The following is a 20,408-nucleotide window of genomic DNA, read 5'->3' as shown; positions in this document are numbered from 1 at the left end:
AAAAAAAAAAAAAAATAGAAACAAAAAAAGGTAGACACGCAACCCAACAAAGTACAATAATTTTACCACGTGATGGTAAGATATCCTTAAAGTCACTATGGGTACCCCATTGGATGCTTCATTGAAAAATACAGGCATACTCTTCAAGAACCTACAGACTGTTAGGAACAGTGTAAAGAAATTGAATTCCTTGCAGGCCTAAATCTGAGATTCGTACCAGTAATTCTTGCAGGCCACTTATGAAGTTGTCAATTCTCCCTTGCAAATAGACTGGATCATACTTGGACGACTGAACACAAAAGCAAAACCCCAGTACACGGAATGTCATCCGTGGGCTACATTCAACAACATATCCAAGCTGCTCCTTTGTCCTTTTCCACGTAAATGAAGAACATACAAAATATCAGATAACTAGCTGTTTCCAAACTTTCATACTTAACACACATAGACAGTCATCAATTCCATGATGCAACCAGGAAATATGAGGTTAGCACTTGGTCCATTTGCTAATTGACCAAGCATTAATTGTTTCCTGAGTGCTCACAAGAATGAGATAGGTCCACCCTGAACATTTGATTGCTTAATTTTTATGTAAATCACCTACCTAATACCTGCTGGGCAGGTCCCCATGGCATATCTTACAGAGTCCCAATTACAGTACTTTATGGGACTTAAATTATGAACCAGCATGAAATATAATTGGCAAAAGATGGAATCACCTTAGCTGATTGAAAAGTGGTTCTTCAATAATATCATCAAAAAGATCTGCTAAAGCTCTTAATTTGGTTGACTCTTCACCAATGTCCTGCTCAATTTGAAAATAAAGCTGCCACAAAATCGAGGGCAGAAACCAGGAAACAAACAAATATCATCGATGACATCATGAGAGGTTCTAAAGGCCAGTAGATAAATGAAATGGTAAAGTGAAACCAGTCCAGTAAAGCTACCTCAACCACGGAGTTCATTTCCAACTTGTTCTTCACACATACATCTCTCACAAGGTTTGCACCAGAGGAAAGATGTATAATACGCTCTTCATGCCTCACTTCCATTGGGAGTGGTTGTACAGCAAAGTTATCTCTAAAGATATTCAAAATATTGATTGCTTCTTCTTCTGATAAGTTACCATGACAAAGACCCTCAACATGAAGCTGTTTAGATTTACAGAGAATTATAGTCAGTCTCAAAATCAGAAGCAGAAAAACTAATTTGAAAAAAGAGTGGAGGATGCAAGCTCCATCTTAGAATACCTACAATGCAGCTTCAGGGTTCTATAAAATGTAACTTATACAACTGAATTATTTAAGGCTGCCATGAGGGCCTTTCTAGGACAAAATTCAGAAACCACCTGGACCCCCTTTTGCCCCCTAAGCTATATCACTGCCTATTTCTTTTTTTATACACTGAAAACTACTCTGACAAGGTTAGAAAAACATGGAATATGGACCAACAATATGCTCGCACATCTAACAAGCTAAGTCAACCAGCTTGGTCTATTTCTAGCCTTGCATAACTCAGGTTAGGTCCATTTAGAATACTGGGTCCAACCTCTCTGCATGTCAGATTGTATAACTCACCAACTCAGTACAGAAGGAAGTCCTCCAGAAAGCCCTTGTTAAAAAGGGTGAGCAAGTAGTGTTGTCTGCCATCGGGAAAATAAATGCAGCATCCTGATGATAATACGAATACACCCTACTATGCACCTGAGAACATGATTTTAAGTATCTCCGATACCGATACGATACCCTCCGATACGTATCTTAAATTTAGTCGGCCGATATGATACACACCGATACGATACATTGAATTTTCTAAATCATTTTGTATCGATATATATCCTACAATACATACCGATATGCATCAATACACCACTAATACACATCGATACGATACGACATGCCTCCATATGACTCTATGAAAAATATAAAATTGAGGTAAAATGTACGTTTCGGTATGTATTGGTACGTATCGGTGAGTATCGGTATGTATCGATCGGTACGTATCGATATATATCAGCACGTATCGGTGAGTATCGATATATATAGGTACGTATCGGTGAATATCGATACGTATCGGTGAGTATCGATACGTATCGGCGCCACGGTCATATAATGACCAATATGGGTAATTTTTCAGAAAAAAATAAATTTTTGAAGGGTTTTTGTTCCAAAGTTGCTGTCAACCATATTTCTCTCTAACTAAAGTGGAAATCAAGGTTGGGAACAAGGATTTTACATTTATGGGACAACTACAGATCTTGAATTCTTAGTACGATACCCTCAATTTAGTGTTTATGCATAATACATGTTATCAATAGCTTTTTTTAACAAATTCTTTATGTAAAAGTGTTTAAAAAAATATTTCCTATCCATTTATGTGTGTATCTTTAGCGTATCTTAGTGTATCTCCGATACGATATGATACCCTCCGATACGTATCTTAATTTTGGCCGACCGATACGATGATCGATACCGATACTTTAATCCTTGCCTGAGAAAGAAGCTCGGGAATAAATCCCTCCAAATCAGCAACAGATATATCACCAAGGCAAGCCAGCTTGTCATCCACATCCCAAAATTTCTTACGCAAGACTTGCAATCTCAGGTATGACGAATGGGCCAGAGGCTTCATATTTGTGTTCCTCAAAGCTCTTTCCATTGCTTCTTTAATAACCTGTTAAGAGTTCCAAATCAGTTAAACCATGACCTGTACCCAAAATCTAGAAAAATACTTTTTGTTTTTTAATCTCAGTCTAACCCAACTTCACAGTTACATATAGTTGCACTGAAGGACAAGCTACTCAAAAAATGCAAATTGTCACTGGCAAATGCACCATAGCATCACAGCCGAACAGATTGAACAATACGTGGGAAGACTGACTTACTGCAGCCCCCACCCCACCCCCCACCCCCACCCCCCACGCTTCATGATAGATACACACTCGGAACAGAACTCAAATTAGTACAATCACTTATATCATCTAGCACAAAGTTCTCAATATTAGTACAACAATATCTGCAGTCACTTTTATTTTAACAGTGCACCCTTATACAAGGCTCCTGTAGCAACATGTCAGCACATCTAATATAAAAATGGTCAAAAATGCAACAGAATGGGTCTAAGCAAAGAAATCTCTGAGGCCAACAGTCAGTATGAGTTGGTCAGATTACCTTCAACAATAAGATAATTCTTTTTTCTAAGAAGGTAAGTTCAGATATTGCATATATTCTTTGAAGCTTTGGCAGATTTTTTTTCAGCATCCAGATGATGCATGATAAAATACGAGGTTATCCATATTTCCTCATACTTCAGGCATTTGGAAATTCTTACATAGTACAGAATCAGAGTGCTGAAGGCCACTCAATAAACAAGAAACTCACTTCCAGAACATCTCCATTGATTCTATTTAAAATTAATGTACCAAGAATAATTACGTCTATCTTTAAAGTCACCAACCAGATAAGGGGTAATCTTGTGAACTGAGGCACAGTAGGATGCCATTCTGGCTGTGCCATTCATTTCTGCCGTGTGGACCGATCATTTGGGCTTCCCTTAGATGGAGAGGCAATCCCCTATGTGCCGACATCTCAATCACATGGCTCACAATTTATGGGATTTTCACCTTGCTTCTTTTTTTGGTAGCAACCTTGCTTCTTCAATGGTTCCAGTTGTCCAAGTTTAATTAATTTTTTCACATAATTTGCAAGACATTAGTCAGACACAACAATTCTGGACAGGACTGAAAATTAATCCATGACTAGATAATGACTTGGAAAAAATCTCTACAAAGTTTGAATGCTTCACTCCCGCATGGCAGAGAAGCTGACAGTAGAGGGTTTCAGGCAGAAGAGCCACAATAAGATCCCGCTCCCATAAGATAAAAGTACTCACAACTTTGTAAATCTTTCTCCAAAGGAGATGACGCAAAATATAAAATGGACATCAGAGAATATAAAAAAGCAACCCAGTTCAAAAGACACTGCATACATACCACAAAGCGGTCATAAGTAGGCCGAAATGATTTGGCAACTGTCAAAATTTTAGACAAGAGAACTGGGAGCTTGTCATTGAAACCATAGACCTTCAGCTCAAGTTTGTCACCGATAATAGACAATGATGTTTCCAACTTAGCCACACCTGCCTGCAGATAAAGCCATAAAGGTCTGAAATACCTTACACAAGAAATATGAAAAATGTTTCATAGAACATGAAATGCATATTAAAAACTAAACCAAAACAAGAAAAGAGTGATAACTATGATAAATGACACAAAAATGATCCAGATGTCCTCATAAAACAAAACCAGAACGTCCAGAAGAAGCAAATACACATAATGTGAAAAGTAGCTTACAATGCGTATATATAACAATAAGTTGAACAAAAGTTCCTATATTAAATGCGGGAAAAAAATCATAGAAAATAAAAAAGGAATCAAATATGTTATTTAACCCTTTAAGTCAACAGAAAGCTTAAAGACCAAAATAACCCACCACAATAAACATGAAAACATACACTTCCCAAAAATACTGAATCAAGTCACCTAAGTAAAAAAGTTTTCATACCAGCCCCACAAACCACTCTCAAGCATTGAATCAACTAGACAGCAATAATGTTGAGAAAAAGAAAACTATGCTAGCTTTACAAAAGTAACATGTGGTTGTCGTAGGATTGTAGCAATTAATTAAGAAAAGTACCTGATACAAAATCTCGTTCAGCTCATCCTTAAGAAGACTTACAAACAATTCTGTCAAAACACAACTTTCTACATTGTTGTATCCCCCCTTTACAGTTATGAGGAAATATGTGTTTGCACGAGGAAGTTTGAATGTCCTATCAAGCTTGTACCAGAATTTCATCAATGGTAGATCAAGTATGCACCTTGGAAGAGACACATTTACATGATTGTCAGATGAGTCATTGCTGCGGATGGAAAAGTCAGATGGAATGAATTCGTTCTTCAAAGGCAGATGCAAGAATGAATCAATTTCTGGAGGATCACTCCACAGAGCCAAAAAAGGAGAAATGTCTTCTTCAGTATAACGTGATCCAAACCACGGCTCAAATTGGAAATCTGACAATGGTAATACAAAGGAGACCATTAAAAACCTCAACTGTTTTATTGAAGTTGTAACAATTGCCAGTATTTGTGTTACTTATCACCAAAAAATGACAGATTCTACATGCAGCTATGTTACCAGACATTTAAAAGTACTTGGTGAACCCTTTACTATAAATTGATACGATAAGGTAAAACACTGATATAGATATAAGAAATAGAAGCACAAACAGTGTAAATTTAACTCAATCAACTAAGCCTTTTTTCCAACTATATGGAGTCGGTACATGAATCCTGTTTTTCCGTTCAAGTTTCAACTCTGTTTAAGGTAATGTAATAAAGAAGGGCATACCCAGTCCACGAGACTCCCACCACTGCAGGGTCTAGGGAGGATCATATGTATGCAGCCTTACCCCTTGCTTCACAGAGAGGCTGTTTCCAGACTCAAACCACGACCACTAGGTCGCAATGGAGCAACCTTGCCACTTGTTTAAGGCAATGTAATAGTCTTGACAAAGAGAAGCTTAGTTCACTCATAAATCCAAAAGTTAAAGCATGGTCTCAGCTTACTCACAAGATACACATGTACATATCTTGGGTTTCAGTACTTAATTTGTATTCACATATATTGTATCAGTGCAAGGATCAAAGTAAACACAAGGCTTTAGTGACAAAATTTCAGCAAAACATAAAGAACTGTCCCTTTAAATCTTGCACTTCTTTGAAGATGATGTCAAGACTATCACATGAGAATACCTTGTTCAATGGGATCCCTGGTCAGCCACCTATCTGCCAAATTTTATTGTCAATGGTAGATTCATAAAAAAGAGTTGTTTTCTGCCATTTATGTTCTGCTTGTCTTTCTTGTCTACTCTCACGTTGATTACGTTTATTGGCTTGTCCACCTTTTTTTGTCTATATATTTGCAATCTGTTATCTTGCGTTAGTTTGCTAACAAATTCTTCTCTTCAAGGGATGTTGAATAAGAAACAAGATAAACTACAAGCAACAGAACAATCAAAAAATTTTGGACTCCTCTAAAAGGAAAGGCAGTAAATGGAATGGATCAACTACTAATCCAGGACCACAGATCCTAATCTTTTATGTTTGCTTATTTATTTATAGAAGTATTTTGCCTTATTTTAAACAGAAAATGGTTCCCTACATGGCTGACAAAGATGAAAGCTTCCTTGATTGCTATCTGCCACTACTTAATCGGCACTCTAATCTTGTGACATCTAGTCCAGATCACAACCTGCTCATGGAAAGTCTTAGCACAAATGCATTTCACCACAAGGCTATGTAAAACTCTAAAAATTTGTTGAAAAGTCAACTTCGGTCAAACATTTAAGTCTGAAATATATAAAGAGAAAATTCAGTAAATGGTGGATCATAAAGTTAAGAGGGCTTAAGAAAAAAGGAACATGCAGCCAATCTGAAAATAGGAACATATCAACTATCCACATGGCTATAAATCGGTAGACAAGGCTTCCTGGACAAGCCTTTTAGATATATTATATATATATATATATAGGAAACTATATTAATCATACTATATCAATGAATTAATTAGGTAAATATTAATCATTTTAAGTAATTTGGCACCATTCAAGAGTCATAGACTCATAGTACAAGTAAACAAGCCTTAAAATAAAAATAAACAGCTTATAACAGAGATTGTAAGCAGACAAAAATCAATAACCAAAAAATTGTCCCAGCCAAATGACTTGGAGGTGAAGCAGACTACTTATGATGGGCTTAAGGGAAAGAACCGCAAGTGCAAGCGGCAAAATATGTGAAATTTTGGAAAAAGGAAATTTCAGATACCTGTTCTGTGAGGTCTAGAGACCCAGTTTTAAAGGGTCAGACAAGATCATACATACCTTCCATGATACTATTCCCATTTTCAGTCCATTTATCATAGACTGTGGTGGCATAATAGGACCCAGGGACCACAGCTGAAGCTATGGACCTTCACTAAAAACTTTACACTTTAGCCAAAGTATACGTCATAGTTGTCAAGGCGTCGCCAAGGCGTCCAGGCGGTTTGCCTGGGGCCTAGGCAACAGTTGCCTTATTGCATTGCATACCGCCTTGTATTTTGGCACTTATTTATGCCAAATATCATTTAAGTAAATGCTTTTTATATTTGTTATTTCATGCTTTTTATATTTGTTATTTCATTTACTTAAGATATTATTCATAAATAAGCAAATACCCCCTATTTGAATCCAATGAAAATAGTTTAAAAATCAAATTCCAAAAGGATAAAAAGTCAACCCCCCAGTCTAAGAAGAAAAACTGGATTTTGGTTATAGGGGCGATTTTCAACTTTTAAATGCTGGAGTTTTTCTCAATTATGAAAATTTTATAAATTCTATCATGTTAAAACATTGCTAAAAACCAAAAGTCCGGTAAATAATTTTTTGTTTTGATATCCATAAAATTATTTTCATTCAGGCGATTTTAACAGCATTCGCGCACTTAAAAATAAGTTTAACCGGAGCATAACTTTGTCATTACAACTTAGATTTAAGTAATCTTAGACTTGTTGGAAAGTTGGTTTTATATTATAACTAATACAAAAAATCTCATGTAAAAATAATATCATTTGACCAGTCAAACTTGTTATAGAACCAGAGCATTTCTCTAAATTTTGATTTTTTATAACTTAATATGACTTAATGTTAATTTTTTATGATTTAATATGGCTAAATGTTGATTTTTAATGACTTGATGTTGTTTAATCTTGATTTTTTATGATACAAGGTATATATAGTTTACTAAATAATGTTAGAAAATAGAAAAAATAACAATTGGTCGCCTTGTTCGCCTCAAGGCGTGCGCCTTCTCGCCTAAGCGCTTAGACAACCTTCCACCGCCTTGGTTCGCCTTGGCACCGTGACAACTATGGTATACGATACAATAAAACCCCTCAACCTAGAAAAGCATTGTCTCTCAGGCGACACCTAAGCGCTTGCCTAGAAGCCACCGCTCAAACTTGCCTAGGCACCACTACAACTATGTCAAGAAGTAATGACGAAACTCTTAATGAGTTGGCAAAACAAGTTGTGACACAGACCAAACTTTCTTCAGTGATGATATTCCTTTGCAAGGTTTTTTCTATTGCCCATAATATGTGGGCCATGTAACTGTTTGGGTTAGTTCCTTTACCAGTTTCCCTCATGAAAAGATGTACTAATATACAACACTATTTATTTCTATTTCTTCTATATCAATAAAGGAATTGAGTTCGCTGCTAGGCTCTGTAGCGTACGCTAGCACCTCCCTGTCTCTCTCTCTCATCCCACAATAGGAGCGGATATGTAATTTCATGGGAGGAAGAGAAATAGACACATGGAGGCGCTAGGGTACACTATGTAGCCTGGCTGCATTTTTTCTTGCATCAATAAAATATTATCTACCCCAAAAAGGGCGGCCCACAAATGTCCAATTCTTCACAAGGTGATGAATAACTATTGAACAAACATCACAAGTAGGTTTAGAGAAAGAAGGCATTAGAATTTTGATGAAACCACGAAGAACTATAATGCTTGGGTCACTTTAGGGTTATAGAGGTTCTAAGATGCTCCATAGGTTTATTGTTCACATTCTCACGAACTAATGTAGCCCCATAACTCTTCAAAGGAAGAGTTAATAAATACTTCAACAGCATCAAATTAGGCTTCCAGGCAATCAAACTTAACCTCCATTAAATCATATTGGTTGGTGCTTGCTCACTTGCTTTGTTAGTACCCCCATTCTCTTCTTTGGGAGCTTCAAAATGGATAATCTTTAAGTAGCTTTGAAAAACATTTTAGACAGCTGAACTGGAAGGAAGACTGAGAAAATATGGGGAATAAATTTCAGAGTTTTTCGGAGTTTCAACCAAGACAACATGGTCCAAGACAAAACTAAGGGTCGAAACTGGTATGGTTCAAGTTTTGACCTTATTTCGACAAGTTTGTTTGACCAAAATATGGTCAAACCGGTCAATATAAGTCACATGTTTTGGTCGAAACCCGTCATATTTTGACAGGTATCGACCAAAAGCGCATATTTCACAAGTTTTGTCACTGCAAAGAAGGATTTTAAATTTTTTGGCCAAATCACTTGATTTCTACCCATCTTGTTTCAATCTTATATTCATTCAGCCCTTCGAAAGCTTGGATTTGCATGATTCGAGCTTAAAGGTAATGGTTTTTCAGCTAAAATCATTTTTTTTTAAAACTTAGTAGATAGACATAGTAGTTTTGTTTCAATTTTTATATGTTAGATAGAACGGCTGGATCTAGGACTTCACGGATTATAGGTTGGCTATCATGGACTGTTAGAACAACTAGGCCCAAACTATGCCATGAGATACATATGTGTTGCATTCGGAGGAGTGTCAACGACATATTCAGTGGTACGCAGCTCATGGATTACACCCGCCAAGAAACTCCATGTATTGAGGGGTGAGTGTTGTATACTTGTATTTCCCCAACCTAATGTATATTTTGACTGTTACAATTGCATATTTACATTTCCAGTAGCCAATTTTTTTTTGGGTAAATTTCCAGTAACTAAAATATATGTAGCCAGTGTTTATAATAGGGTTAGTGTACAGCAACATTCATCATACACTGAACTTGAGTCCAAACCACAACTACAAGTATTATTTTGGGGTTTTTTTTTTTTTTTTTTTTAATTATCATTATTTTGGCAAACCTAATTCATGGAATAGGTGTAAAATGGTAAAATTAGGAAGCACAAAAAAAAGGGGTCATAAAACCATTTTCTAGACCTGCAAACCTAGGTTTCAATTTTGGCCCAGAAAATCCCGAGTTTTGGTTCTGACCAAGGTTGAGATCGGGTTAAAATTGAATGTGCATAGACGCTCATTAGAGAAGCAAGGGCCGTCAGGTATTGGGGATGTAAAAAAGGGGTAGGATGGTAGTGCTGCCAAGGTCTTCTCAAGATAAGGGAATTCAATTGCAGTAAAGCTGGTGGTATCAAAGGTTGAGGTGGAGCCAATGACTAGTAAGGGATTTCACCAAGCTCTTCACTGCATATGATATAAAAAAAAAACTCATCCATTCAATACCTTCTTTCTCAAATGTATTTTTCGTTTCAAAGGAAACCAAGAAGTTTAAATGAAGTGGCTGATGACTTAGCAAGAGAAGGGGTAGTGCACCAAAGCTTGTGTTATGGTAATGGTATTCCTTTCTGACAATTCAATATTTCAGTTTTCAGGTGTATGGGTGGCTTTGTGTTTGCAATAGGTTTTGGATCAGCTCTATGAGATCATCCCCATGTAGCAGGGTGAGTTACAGTTTAACTACTACATTCCACACATTTCAATCGATTCTCATTTATTGAGAGAGAGAGAGAGAGAGAGAGAGAGAGAGTTTAACAGAGAAAACTCTGGAACCTATGAAATTTGGTATAAAGCAAAGGTGAAAGCAATGAGAACTTGGTTATTGCTTTGAATTTTGAAGTGGAACATTCTGGGGTGGCTGAATAAGGTAACCTATAAACTATTGGGAAAAGTTGCAATTTTATCTTATAGATAAAGTCTGAAATCGGTAAAGTAGGACTGAGCGGGCTTCTAGGGCTAAGGGTGAAAATAGATTAGGGTATTACAGGGATGAAGTGTAGATTAGTTATGGCTGCCACTTGGAGATCTGCTAATTGGCAGGCCTTAAGAATGAAGAAAATAAATGGATACTAACATGATAAAATCTAGTTGAAAACTGTCTCATTACTCCAAAATCTACTGTATCTATTCGTTCCAACAAATGCATAAAGAACAATTTCAAGAATCTTACAGACACTATACACTGCCAATCAAATATTTTATATATATATATATATATAGAGAGAGAGAGAGAGAGAGAGAGAGAGTGCTCAGCCAAGTGTCTGGTGTTACCTTGTGACTGCTTGTCAGGAAACTTTGATAATATGTCAACCCTCATGTTTTCTGGTGTGAAAAAACTCAGCACATGCTTTAAGAGTTTCTCATCCCACACTTCAAATGCATAGTCCCCGTAAATAACATGTTTTTCTGGATATACGAGCAAATTTTCTACAAGAATGAATCAAAAGAGAAAGTGAGCAACAAAACAAACAAAATCCAGCAACCGACAAATATTCCTTATTAAAGTCATCCTAGAAGAACAGTATAATATTATAACAATTCCATTACATTCATCAGATAACAAGAGCACTTTTCCCATACACCTAAAATATTACTGTCTTAAAGCAAGGTGCTGCCCCATGGGAAAATGAGCACCAAAAAGGAGAGAATTGGAATATGCTGATAGGTGAGGTTCACAATAATTATAACTGTCCTAGTTGGCCTAAAGATTTATATTCATCTCATCAGTTAATTATGTCACTCTTGGGAAAAGGCAACAGATTCTGGACAGGTATTTCAGGGCCAAACAAAAGTTCATTAGTGTCATCTTAATATAGAAATCTTAAAAAACTACTCTACTTGCTGACATGTATAGCTGGTGTGGAACTTGAATCATTACTATTTTTGCACTGACAATCATTATATGGACAAAACTACTTTCCACACCAGTGCTGTCAGCTGTATGAGTGCCGGTATCTTCTCAGCCACTTCAGCATGGCATAAAGAGGAGATTGCTTACCATCACAAGTCACAACTGCTACCTTTGATATGTGGAACCATATCAAGGCAAACGGTTAATTGAGCGAGAACCAACTTAATCAAGTTAATGCTTTTTGCTTGTAATGGTTGGCTGAATGTCCAGAAGACACCCAAATATAGGAGACATGTTCAATTGGTTCGATCCAATCGAGATGAAGGTAAAACATTTCTAGTAGAAAGACTTTGAGGTAGCCTCACTATGACACTGTATCATTAGTCTAGGATGGAGAAACAGCTTTTTCATAATGGCTCAGGACAGTTCTCTCCCCCCCCCCTCCGGGAAGGGGAAATTCTTCTCCCTTCCATGCAGAGATTTGTCTTACAACTTTCCTGGTACGCCCAACTCCTAACTGTTGCCCCTCTAGGTAAGTTGGAGCTGATCCTCCCGAACAGTGGCAACAAAATAATTTGATTGTTTAAAGGAGAAAACAGTAAGTGTTGGATGTTGGAACTCATGGTTGTCTGCAATCAAGGGATTCTTACTAGAACGCAATCAAGGATCTTTGCAGCACGTTTGGATTATCTCAAACAATTTCTCTTAGCTTACCCTATATTGTATATTCTATCAATTCCTAATCTTTCCAGCCATCCGTCTCTATATCTTCAAGTCAACTAACCCAACTTGCTATTTGTTTCCTTTGTTACCTAACATTCAATTCCATCTAACGTTGCTAATTTTATAGCGTTGAATACAATAGACCATAGTCTGCAATCAGGCCTAAGCGGTGCCATGATGCCAAGGCAGGCAGCAGGCGCCATATTTTACATTTCAAACCATATTTTATAGCGACTACAGTTATTAAGTTATTGGTATATAACTAATATTTTATAGTTCTTCACACTTGATATATTTTGTAGTTACTAATTCTTTTCCTATGTCTAGGCACCTCAAGGCCAACTTAATATATATCTAATATTTTATAGTTCTTCAAACTTAATATATTTTGTAGTTATTAATTCCTTTCCTAGGTCTAGGCACATCAAGGCTACTAGACAAGGTGTCAACTTGACAACTAGGAAATATACAATTTAGTTTTAGGGAGAGGGATCACTACCCAGTCGCATAGCCACTGCACCAGCACGTGGACCAATGAGAGAGCGTGCAGAAGCATCAACCATGGGGGCAGGACAGTCTTTTCAGGCAGCCCTGTATCTGGCTTAGGAGGGTGGGAGTAGCGTTCTTTTTCCCTTAGTTTTAATTGTATATATCAATCACAAAACACTCCAAAAGATCATTTCTATTCACTCCACCCCACTCCAATTCGAGGAGCAGCCACTTTCTAGATTCCTTCCTCCTTGTTTGTGATTGAACCAAGATACCAAAAACAATGTATCACTTGATCACCAATTTCTCTCAAGCACTGATTTATATAACTGCTGGTTCTTTAACCTGCTCTTAATACCTCATTAAATAGTAGTCACGGTGATTCCCATTATTCGAGATGGTAAGGAAGTAATCACTGAAAATGGATAAAAGAGAGCATGGGTTCTACACATACACACAGACTACAGTCCGATACTTCTTCCTAATAAAAGAAGTAATTTGTACGGATATAAGGTCCAATTTTATCAAATATTCTCAATAATTCTGTAAATAGTAATCTTAGAACTTCCGTACAGACACAGCAAAGGACTCTGTCAAGGAGAATAGGTACAAGAATCTGAACAAAGCAAAGCAGGTTTTTTTTTTTTTGGTGTGTGTGTGGTGTGGGGTTGGGCAGGGAGGTAACCTGCAAGTTCTGCAGCATAATCATCCTGAGGCTGCTCTTCAGAAAATCTGAACTCCATATTACCAATATCTTGGAGTTCCTTAAATATCCATTCCTGGGGTACAGATTGACGTAAGAGCTTAACGTACTGATAAACAACGCCAATAACCTCATAGACCTGCCAAATCATCATCACACAAGAAGCATAAGACAACATAAGTAAAAGGGGAGAGGAACTACGGTCCACCATCCACCCAAATCCACCTGGCGGCAAATGCCTCTACTACCAAAGCAGAACAAATTAAGATCCTTCCCCTACCAAAAGAAATGAATCCTGAGTACCTTCTCCAAGCCAGAGTCAGTCAGATGTATAGAAATGCCAAAGATGTAAGCTATTGAAGACCGTTGCATTCCTTCATCACCAACACCAGCTGATACTGAAGTTGCCCATCCTTTAGTTTTCAGAAAGTAGTGCAAGCTTCCACTGCCCTCTGAAAAAAACTTTTCACGTTAGTTTGACTGTTTGACATCAAATAGAAGCATTGCAAAATGAAAAGAATTAAAGTACACTTAAACCAGACTAACATATTTTTACAAAGAAAGAATCTCACAGAGAGCTAAGAAACAATAAATAAAGATTAAAAGATCAGCAATATGAGAGTTTATCATGAAGTTTCACTATGCCCAAAAAAATAAATATTCAATGGGGCTTCAGCAACATGTAACCTCCTTCAGAATACAAGAAAAATTTGAGTAAAGTGCCTTAATGATGGAACAAAATTGTATGGGGATATGTAAACTTTATATCAGAAAGACCCATCAATTTATTTTAAAAATAGTAAATCTCTCTCTCTCTCTCTCTCTCTCTCTCTCTCTCTCTCTGCTCCTCTTTAGTGAATGCAATCAAAAAAATCAACCATGTACGTTTTCTTTATTTTTTCTTTCTTTGAGAATTCAGATAGAAAATATCCTTATTATTCAAAGCAAAAGAAGAAATATCGAAATTACAGATGGGATTAGACAAATAACAGAACTACCTTGGCATTAGAAACAAATATCATTTCTATACAAAATCAGGCACCATCAACACTAACCAGTAGCCCAGTAACTTAAATTCCAATTCTACCCTTGCTAACAATTAAAAAAAAAAAAAAAATCCAATCTCACAATATCATCCTTGTACTAATCTCAAGCTCATTGTATTTGAGTACTCAAGAAAATGCTTCAGGATCTTCACTTCTTGCATTTTCAATTTCCATTACATTTCTCAGCTTCATCTTTGAGGTTGATTTGCAGGTAAAATGCCTCTGCCATAGTTTTATACGTGATCTGGAACCTAAAATGCCTCTGCCATAGTTTTATACGTGATCTGGAACCCACCCCCCCCCCCCCCAAAGCTCACAGCCCAGTTCATGTCTGAACCCAAACTTGTTGGATCTTTCAAAATAGAGGAAGGGTTCAGTTTCTTTCCCAGACTCTCTCCTCTACAATCATGTCTCTCACATGTCATGAACAAGGGCCTATCCCTTTATCTCCTCCTTTTGTAAGGAAAAAGGGTCTCTCTTGCTCGCTCTCTCTTTCCTTCATATGGAAAACAGGGGCCATACTTCAAAATCTCATTTCGGTAGGCTATTTGGGTCAGAATGACATTAGTGAAATGCCGAAATTCATCTGAAACAGTGAATTTTTCCGTGAGTTTTGCTTGGCCATTTTAGGAGGCAAACGGCCGACGAAACAGTGCACTTTTTGTAACCCAATTGAGAAAAATTTCAGACTCTCTCTCTCACTTGCAATTATGAAAAACAGGGTATTTGCAAAGCAGAGCATTATGAGATATTAAAGGTTTGCAAATAGGGAAAGGAAATATTCCACAGTTTTTCTGATTTCAGTCCTTTCATTCTTTTTCCAATATCCCTGAACATGAAAGAACCCCCAACAACTGACAAAGAAAGATTCATTTGTCAGTAATTGTCTATGTAAATAAATTTATATGGCTGCATTGTGAACAATGGTTCCTCAGTCCTCACTTCAATCATAGTATCACATGCTAACAAATGCAAGACTTTCAACAGAGGAAGCGAGAAGAAAAAAAATATGCTCTGTCCATGGCTACTTTAATGGTTTGATCTTACACAATGAACTCAAACCAATGTCGGGGTTTATGATTGGGGATTGCAATTGAATTCAGCTGGCAGCTGGAGCATATCTTAATGGGGCAGTTTCATGATTCAAGGAGATAAGAAAAGGCATAGTGCCTGTTGAAACTCATCTAGAGGGCTGCCACCTGTGTTTCCAACTATGGCACAGTTCATGGGTTGAGGGACGGGTACCCCACCACCATAAACCCTCATCTATTGACAATTGGTTTGATTTTGTCATTCATGATGTAGCTATATGGAAATATTGAAGACATCGAGGCAATCCACCTTTCAAGGCTCTCTTGGGATTTGAATGGTGAACGAAGATTGGTGGGTTTTAGAAAGCATAAAAGGGTAAAAATGGAATTAACTTTGATAGGTTAACACCATTGTAAAAAGTGTGTGGTTGTGTATAAAACATATTTTTTCCTCAAATCTAGGGGTACTTCGTTATTTTTTTTAAACCTGTTAATGTATAAATTGGCCCTGCCCTTCCCTAACAGTTCAAGCTTTTAGGTGAAATGGTAGCAAACATGGTATTAAAACATGGAGGTCTGTTCGACTTCTGGGAAGTGCAAAAATCGGGTAAGGACAGAAAATTCTTCTCCTTCGGTGCTGCGCAAGCTCCACATGCAAGGATGGCCTGCACGTGCATGGGGAGTGTTAATGTATACATTGACGCTGCCCTTCCCTAACAGTTTGAGCTTCAGGTGAAACGGTAGCGAACAAAACCTGTGTGTACTTGAGATATTTCTTCTCCTAATTTAGTAATGAAGATATTTTACCTATGCTTTAATAATAAAGAGTCTTTGAAAATTCCACCCCAACAAAACACAGAGGAACTACAGAACTCAAGGATGCACACAATAAATAACAGTATGTATAGAATACACTAGTAAACAGAATCAATATACACAATATATCATTGCAGTAATTTATATTAGACTTTAAGTTAATTCTTAGAGGTCGAAGGTAAGAAAAATACAAATAGAAATAATACAAAGGTTTGATTGTCAGATTAGCCGTTCTTGGCAAGAAATCCACTTAAAAACATTTAGAAAAAAAATCAACGAAACAGCTTTCTTATGAGAAGGTACCATGGGTAGGGAGTTGAACAAAAAGAAAACTCCAAACCATAAAAAGAACCACAAATCACATAAAGCAACCATCAATTAGGTATACTAGCTATTTTGACCCCTGATGCTTTTAAAACTTATTTAACCTTCAAAGCATGTGAACTAATGTACCACAAGTCACAATATTCTTACATCATTTAAATTGAAACAGTTTGACCTTCAAAGCATGTGAAATAACTCACCATGCCCCATTAGATGAGCTAAGCAATCTTCCGGTTTCTTCAGGTATTCTTTATGAAGACAAGGCAAAGTCCATGTTAAATTGAGGACATGAACATCTTTCACGGCATCTAGCCTGTAAAGTTTACCAGCTTTCCAAATAGGAGCCACTTTCCTATCCTCTGACTTAAACTGAGGACCTTCCTTGGCACTGCCAAACAGTTCCACCACCCAATTCTCAAGTATATCTAGAGGTTCTGCAGCATTGTAAAACACTAAAATTAATATAAAGAAACATGATCTGCTGCCATCACAACAACACTCTTCTCGGCTCTTGTAATTCCTATTTAACTATATATTAAAAATAATGTTTTTGAGCCCAGCAAAATGGTCAAACCACTTAAGGGATCAGGCTAGGTCATTCAGTTCAACTGTCGCACAATTGGGTCATAACTTGTTTACCAATGACAGTAGATGAGATCATAGATAGCATAATTTGAGATAAGAAGTCAAAATACAGGAAACCAAAAGCAAAATTCAGAAAAATAAGAAGATAAAGAAGGAACCATCAAAAACTAAAACAGTATTATACTTCTCATTGAATTTGAACTATCTCCGCTAAATTCATAATCTTTCATAATAGGGAACGATTTTCTATAAACCTAGATAATCTAGAAGGATACTTGCAAAAATACCAAAATGTCAGGGCTAATATAAATAAAATAAAAAATAAAAAAACAGCTGAACATAAGGTATTCTGCATGAAAATGAAAACAACATGAGGGAGAAGAGGTACACCATCTAGTATCTATAACTTGGATTTAGACATCGGAGACGTAGATGAGATCCATCATCTAACCCAGACCCTATCCTACATTGCAGTTGAATTTATTAAATACATAGATGCCGTCCTAATCTAACAAGATATGGAATCCATATCGCAAAAACTACCAGATGGAAAACCCATCTAAGCCACCTGGGTCTTGCTTGGTATTGAAACATGAAAACAGAACCTTCCAAATCACAGAAGAAGAGCTTCACCTCCTCCAATGACTACTAATTTCATCAAACCACCATGGTAATTTTCTCTGTACAATTGTAGAATTTTCTCCCGTAGATCTATTCCTTTCTCCATTGCATCAGCCAGACTCTTCTTATTCCCTTCCATGAAACAAAAAACAGAATATTAGAAATGAAACAGATAAATATAATAAAAGAATGCTGGATGGCTGCACAATTACCCCAAAAGAATCTGTTAAACGGGTGGCTTGGAGGAGATGTATGGCATTGAAGTTGTTGAAGGCGGCATGCATCACTTTGCAAAACTTGATTGAACTCTATATCAATTTGTATTACAAAAAAGGAGTACCACATGCATGCAAAGAACAAATGTCATCAGAGCAATGATAAGAGGCAAAGTAGGCAATAAGGCATAGTTGTAAAAAGAACACCACCAGACTCTGGAGAACTGGAACCAACCTGAATCTACAGCCAATAGCTCTCGCTCCATAGCCTCAGCTTTGACTAAAGGGGATATAAAGAATTGAGAGAATCTGAGAAGAAAATAAATATTTTAACATCTAATAGCTTTAGTTCTCACTCTAGGGACAAAAAGATTTTATTAGTGACATAAGAGAAATATGTATCAGGAAGTAGATAGGAATGGTACTCCATTAAGAAAAAGAAAATGTAAAGAAGAAACTAAGCCTTATTACAAAGATTCCCACTAAATCCGTATTGGGAAGTAGATAGCTATTTTGAGATTGATGGAGAACCTTAGGGAAGAGAGGGGAGATCAGAGTAGAGAGGGGGAAAAAGGAGAATCACACTCAACACATTCATTCAATAATCAAAATCACTCTCTAAATCTTCAATCGATTACAACCAATATATAGGAAAATAGGAACATGAAATTAGAAACTTAACTGAAATGGAAACTAGCCTAAACTAGGAAACAACTATAAAAAGGAAACCAAAGCAAGGAAGTAAATCCTACTCCTACGTTCAAGTCTAGAAAATAAAAGCATGAAATAAAATACTAAGTAAACTACTAATTTTATTTCCAACCCTTGCTGGACCGAAACCCTGGGCTGGACCGGTTCTTCTTGGCTCTTGGCTTCCAAAGCCGGTCATGCTGGTCCAACTAAGAAAGGGCAGCCGTATCTGCATCAACTCTCCTCCTCTGAAAAGAACTCGACTCCATCAAGTTAGGGAAAGGACCGAGGAGACCGTCTGAAGGAATACGCTGAATGAGGAATGATCCCACCATCTTCTTGAGCTTAATTTCAAGGAGATCTTTGGCAGAATGAAACTTCATAGTCTTGTTGGCATGCTTGAAGGCATAGGTATTGGCATAGCCACAATGCTGTACTTTCTTATCAAACAACCAAGGTCGACCAAGAAGAATATGGCACACCTTCAAAGGGAGAACATCACATTGGACTGTATCCTTAAATCCACCAATAGAATATGTGACTAAGCACTTATCTGTGATTTTGAGATTAGTGTTGTTCACCCAAGCAACCTTGTAAGGATTAGGATGTGGTTCTGTATTCAATCCCAACTTACGAACAACGTCTTCAGAGACAACATTAGTGCAACTGCCTCCATCAACGACCAAGGTTAGCAACTGATCATTGCACTTCACACGAGTCTGAAAAATACTACTGCGGCACCAATCTTCATTTTCAGTGGCCTTCTGAGTGGTCAACACATGATGAATGACATAAAAAGGATGTTGGTCTTCGTCACTGAGAGTGTCATTGACTTCACCTGTTGCACGCTCTTCTCTTAAATCAACTATGTCAGAACCAAGTTTCTCTTCGGGAATATATTGTATAGGAGAATCCTTATCAATAAAAGCAACCAAACGGCTGGGACATTGAGCACTGATATGTCCAAATCCATGGCATGAGTAGCACCGAACTGTAAATTTTGAAGAATCAGAAGGTTTATCTGAACCACGCCGAGGGGGTGAGCATGGGCAAGTAGGCCGTGAAGATGACATTTCAGAGACATGTCGAGGTGGAGAATACGACCGACTAGGTCGTGAAGAGGCCATAGATGTAGCACTAGCCTGTGGTTTGTCAGATGACCTCTCTTAGGTAGGAGACTGTTGCTAAACGGAACTAGTACCTCGAGAAAAAGTATCTGCAAAATTTCTCCGATTGTTTGGGCATTTCAGACTTTCCTCAACCTGATATGCTACTTGTACAACGTCTTCCATGGTAGGCAATCAACTAGATGCAAGGGAAGCACTAAGTTGAGGGTGCAAACCATTGTGAAATTGTGCCACTAATACTTCTTCATCCCACTCAAAGTCAAAATGAGTGGCCAAATAATAAAATCTAGCAACATACTCTTCAATGGTCAAATTCTCTTGTTTCAACTGTGCAAACCTGAGATGCATGCGTTGCTTGTAATCAGAAGGCAAGAATCGCCGATTCATGACTTCATACATTTCAGCCCAAGTAGTGACCAAACCAATGCCTCGGGTTCGGTTCTGTTGTCTCGAGCCGTGCTTTTCAGTTTGGCCTCTGCAAATAGGATCTT

The 20,408-nt window shown here is 37.3% G+C and overlaps 1 protein-coding gene across 2 annotated transcripts in view; it reads right to left on the bottom strand.

Moving 5' to 3' along the window:
* The window catches only part of LOC122083631 (nardilysin-like), a 47,993-nt gene that overhangs the window by 6,074 nt on the left and 21,511 nt on the right, over positions 1 to 20,408 (bottom strand). For both annotated transcript variants that reach the window (XM_042651499.1, XM_042651500.1), the window contains exons 5-17: positions 18,336 to 18,409; positions 18,098 to 18,193; positions 17,898 to 18,017; positions 16,880 to 17,113; positions 13,766 to 13,914; positions 13,445 to 13,601; positions 10,968 to 11,123; positions 4,695 to 5,071; positions 3,992 to 4,141; positions 2,491 to 2,673; positions 948 to 1,151; positions 720 to 826; positions 218 to 371 (exon numbers count right to left, since the gene is read on the bottom strand). In XM_042651499.1, coding sequence (XP_042507433.1) covers positions 218 to 371; positions 720 to 826; positions 948 to 1,151; positions 2,491 to 2,673; positions 3,992 to 4,141; positions 4,695 to 5,071; positions 10,968 to 11,123; positions 13,445 to 13,601; positions 13,766 to 13,914; positions 16,880 to 17,113; positions 17,898 to 18,017; positions 18,098 to 18,193; positions 18,336 to 18,409 — 2,161 coding nt within the window. The remainder of the gene's footprint in view (positions 1 to 217; positions 372 to 719; positions 827 to 947; positions 1,152 to 2,490; positions 2,674 to 3,991; positions 4,142 to 4,694; positions 5,072 to 10,967; positions 11,124 to 13,444; positions 13,602 to 13,765; positions 13,915 to 16,879; positions 17,114 to 17,897; positions 18,018 to 18,097; positions 18,194 to 18,335; positions 18,410 to 20,408) is intronic.

Source organism: Macadamia integrifolia, chromosome 7 (genome assembly GCF_013358625.1).
Source record: "Macadamia integrifolia cultivar HAES 741 chromosome 7, SCU_Mint_v3, whole genome shotgun sequence".
NCBI classification, from domain to species: domain Eukaryota; kingdom Viridiplantae; phylum Streptophyta; class Magnoliopsida; order Proteales; family Proteaceae; genus Macadamia; species Macadamia integrifolia.
The sequence above is the reverse complement of the archived record's forward strand: the minus strand, read 5'-3'. Positions and strand labels throughout refer to the sequence as shown.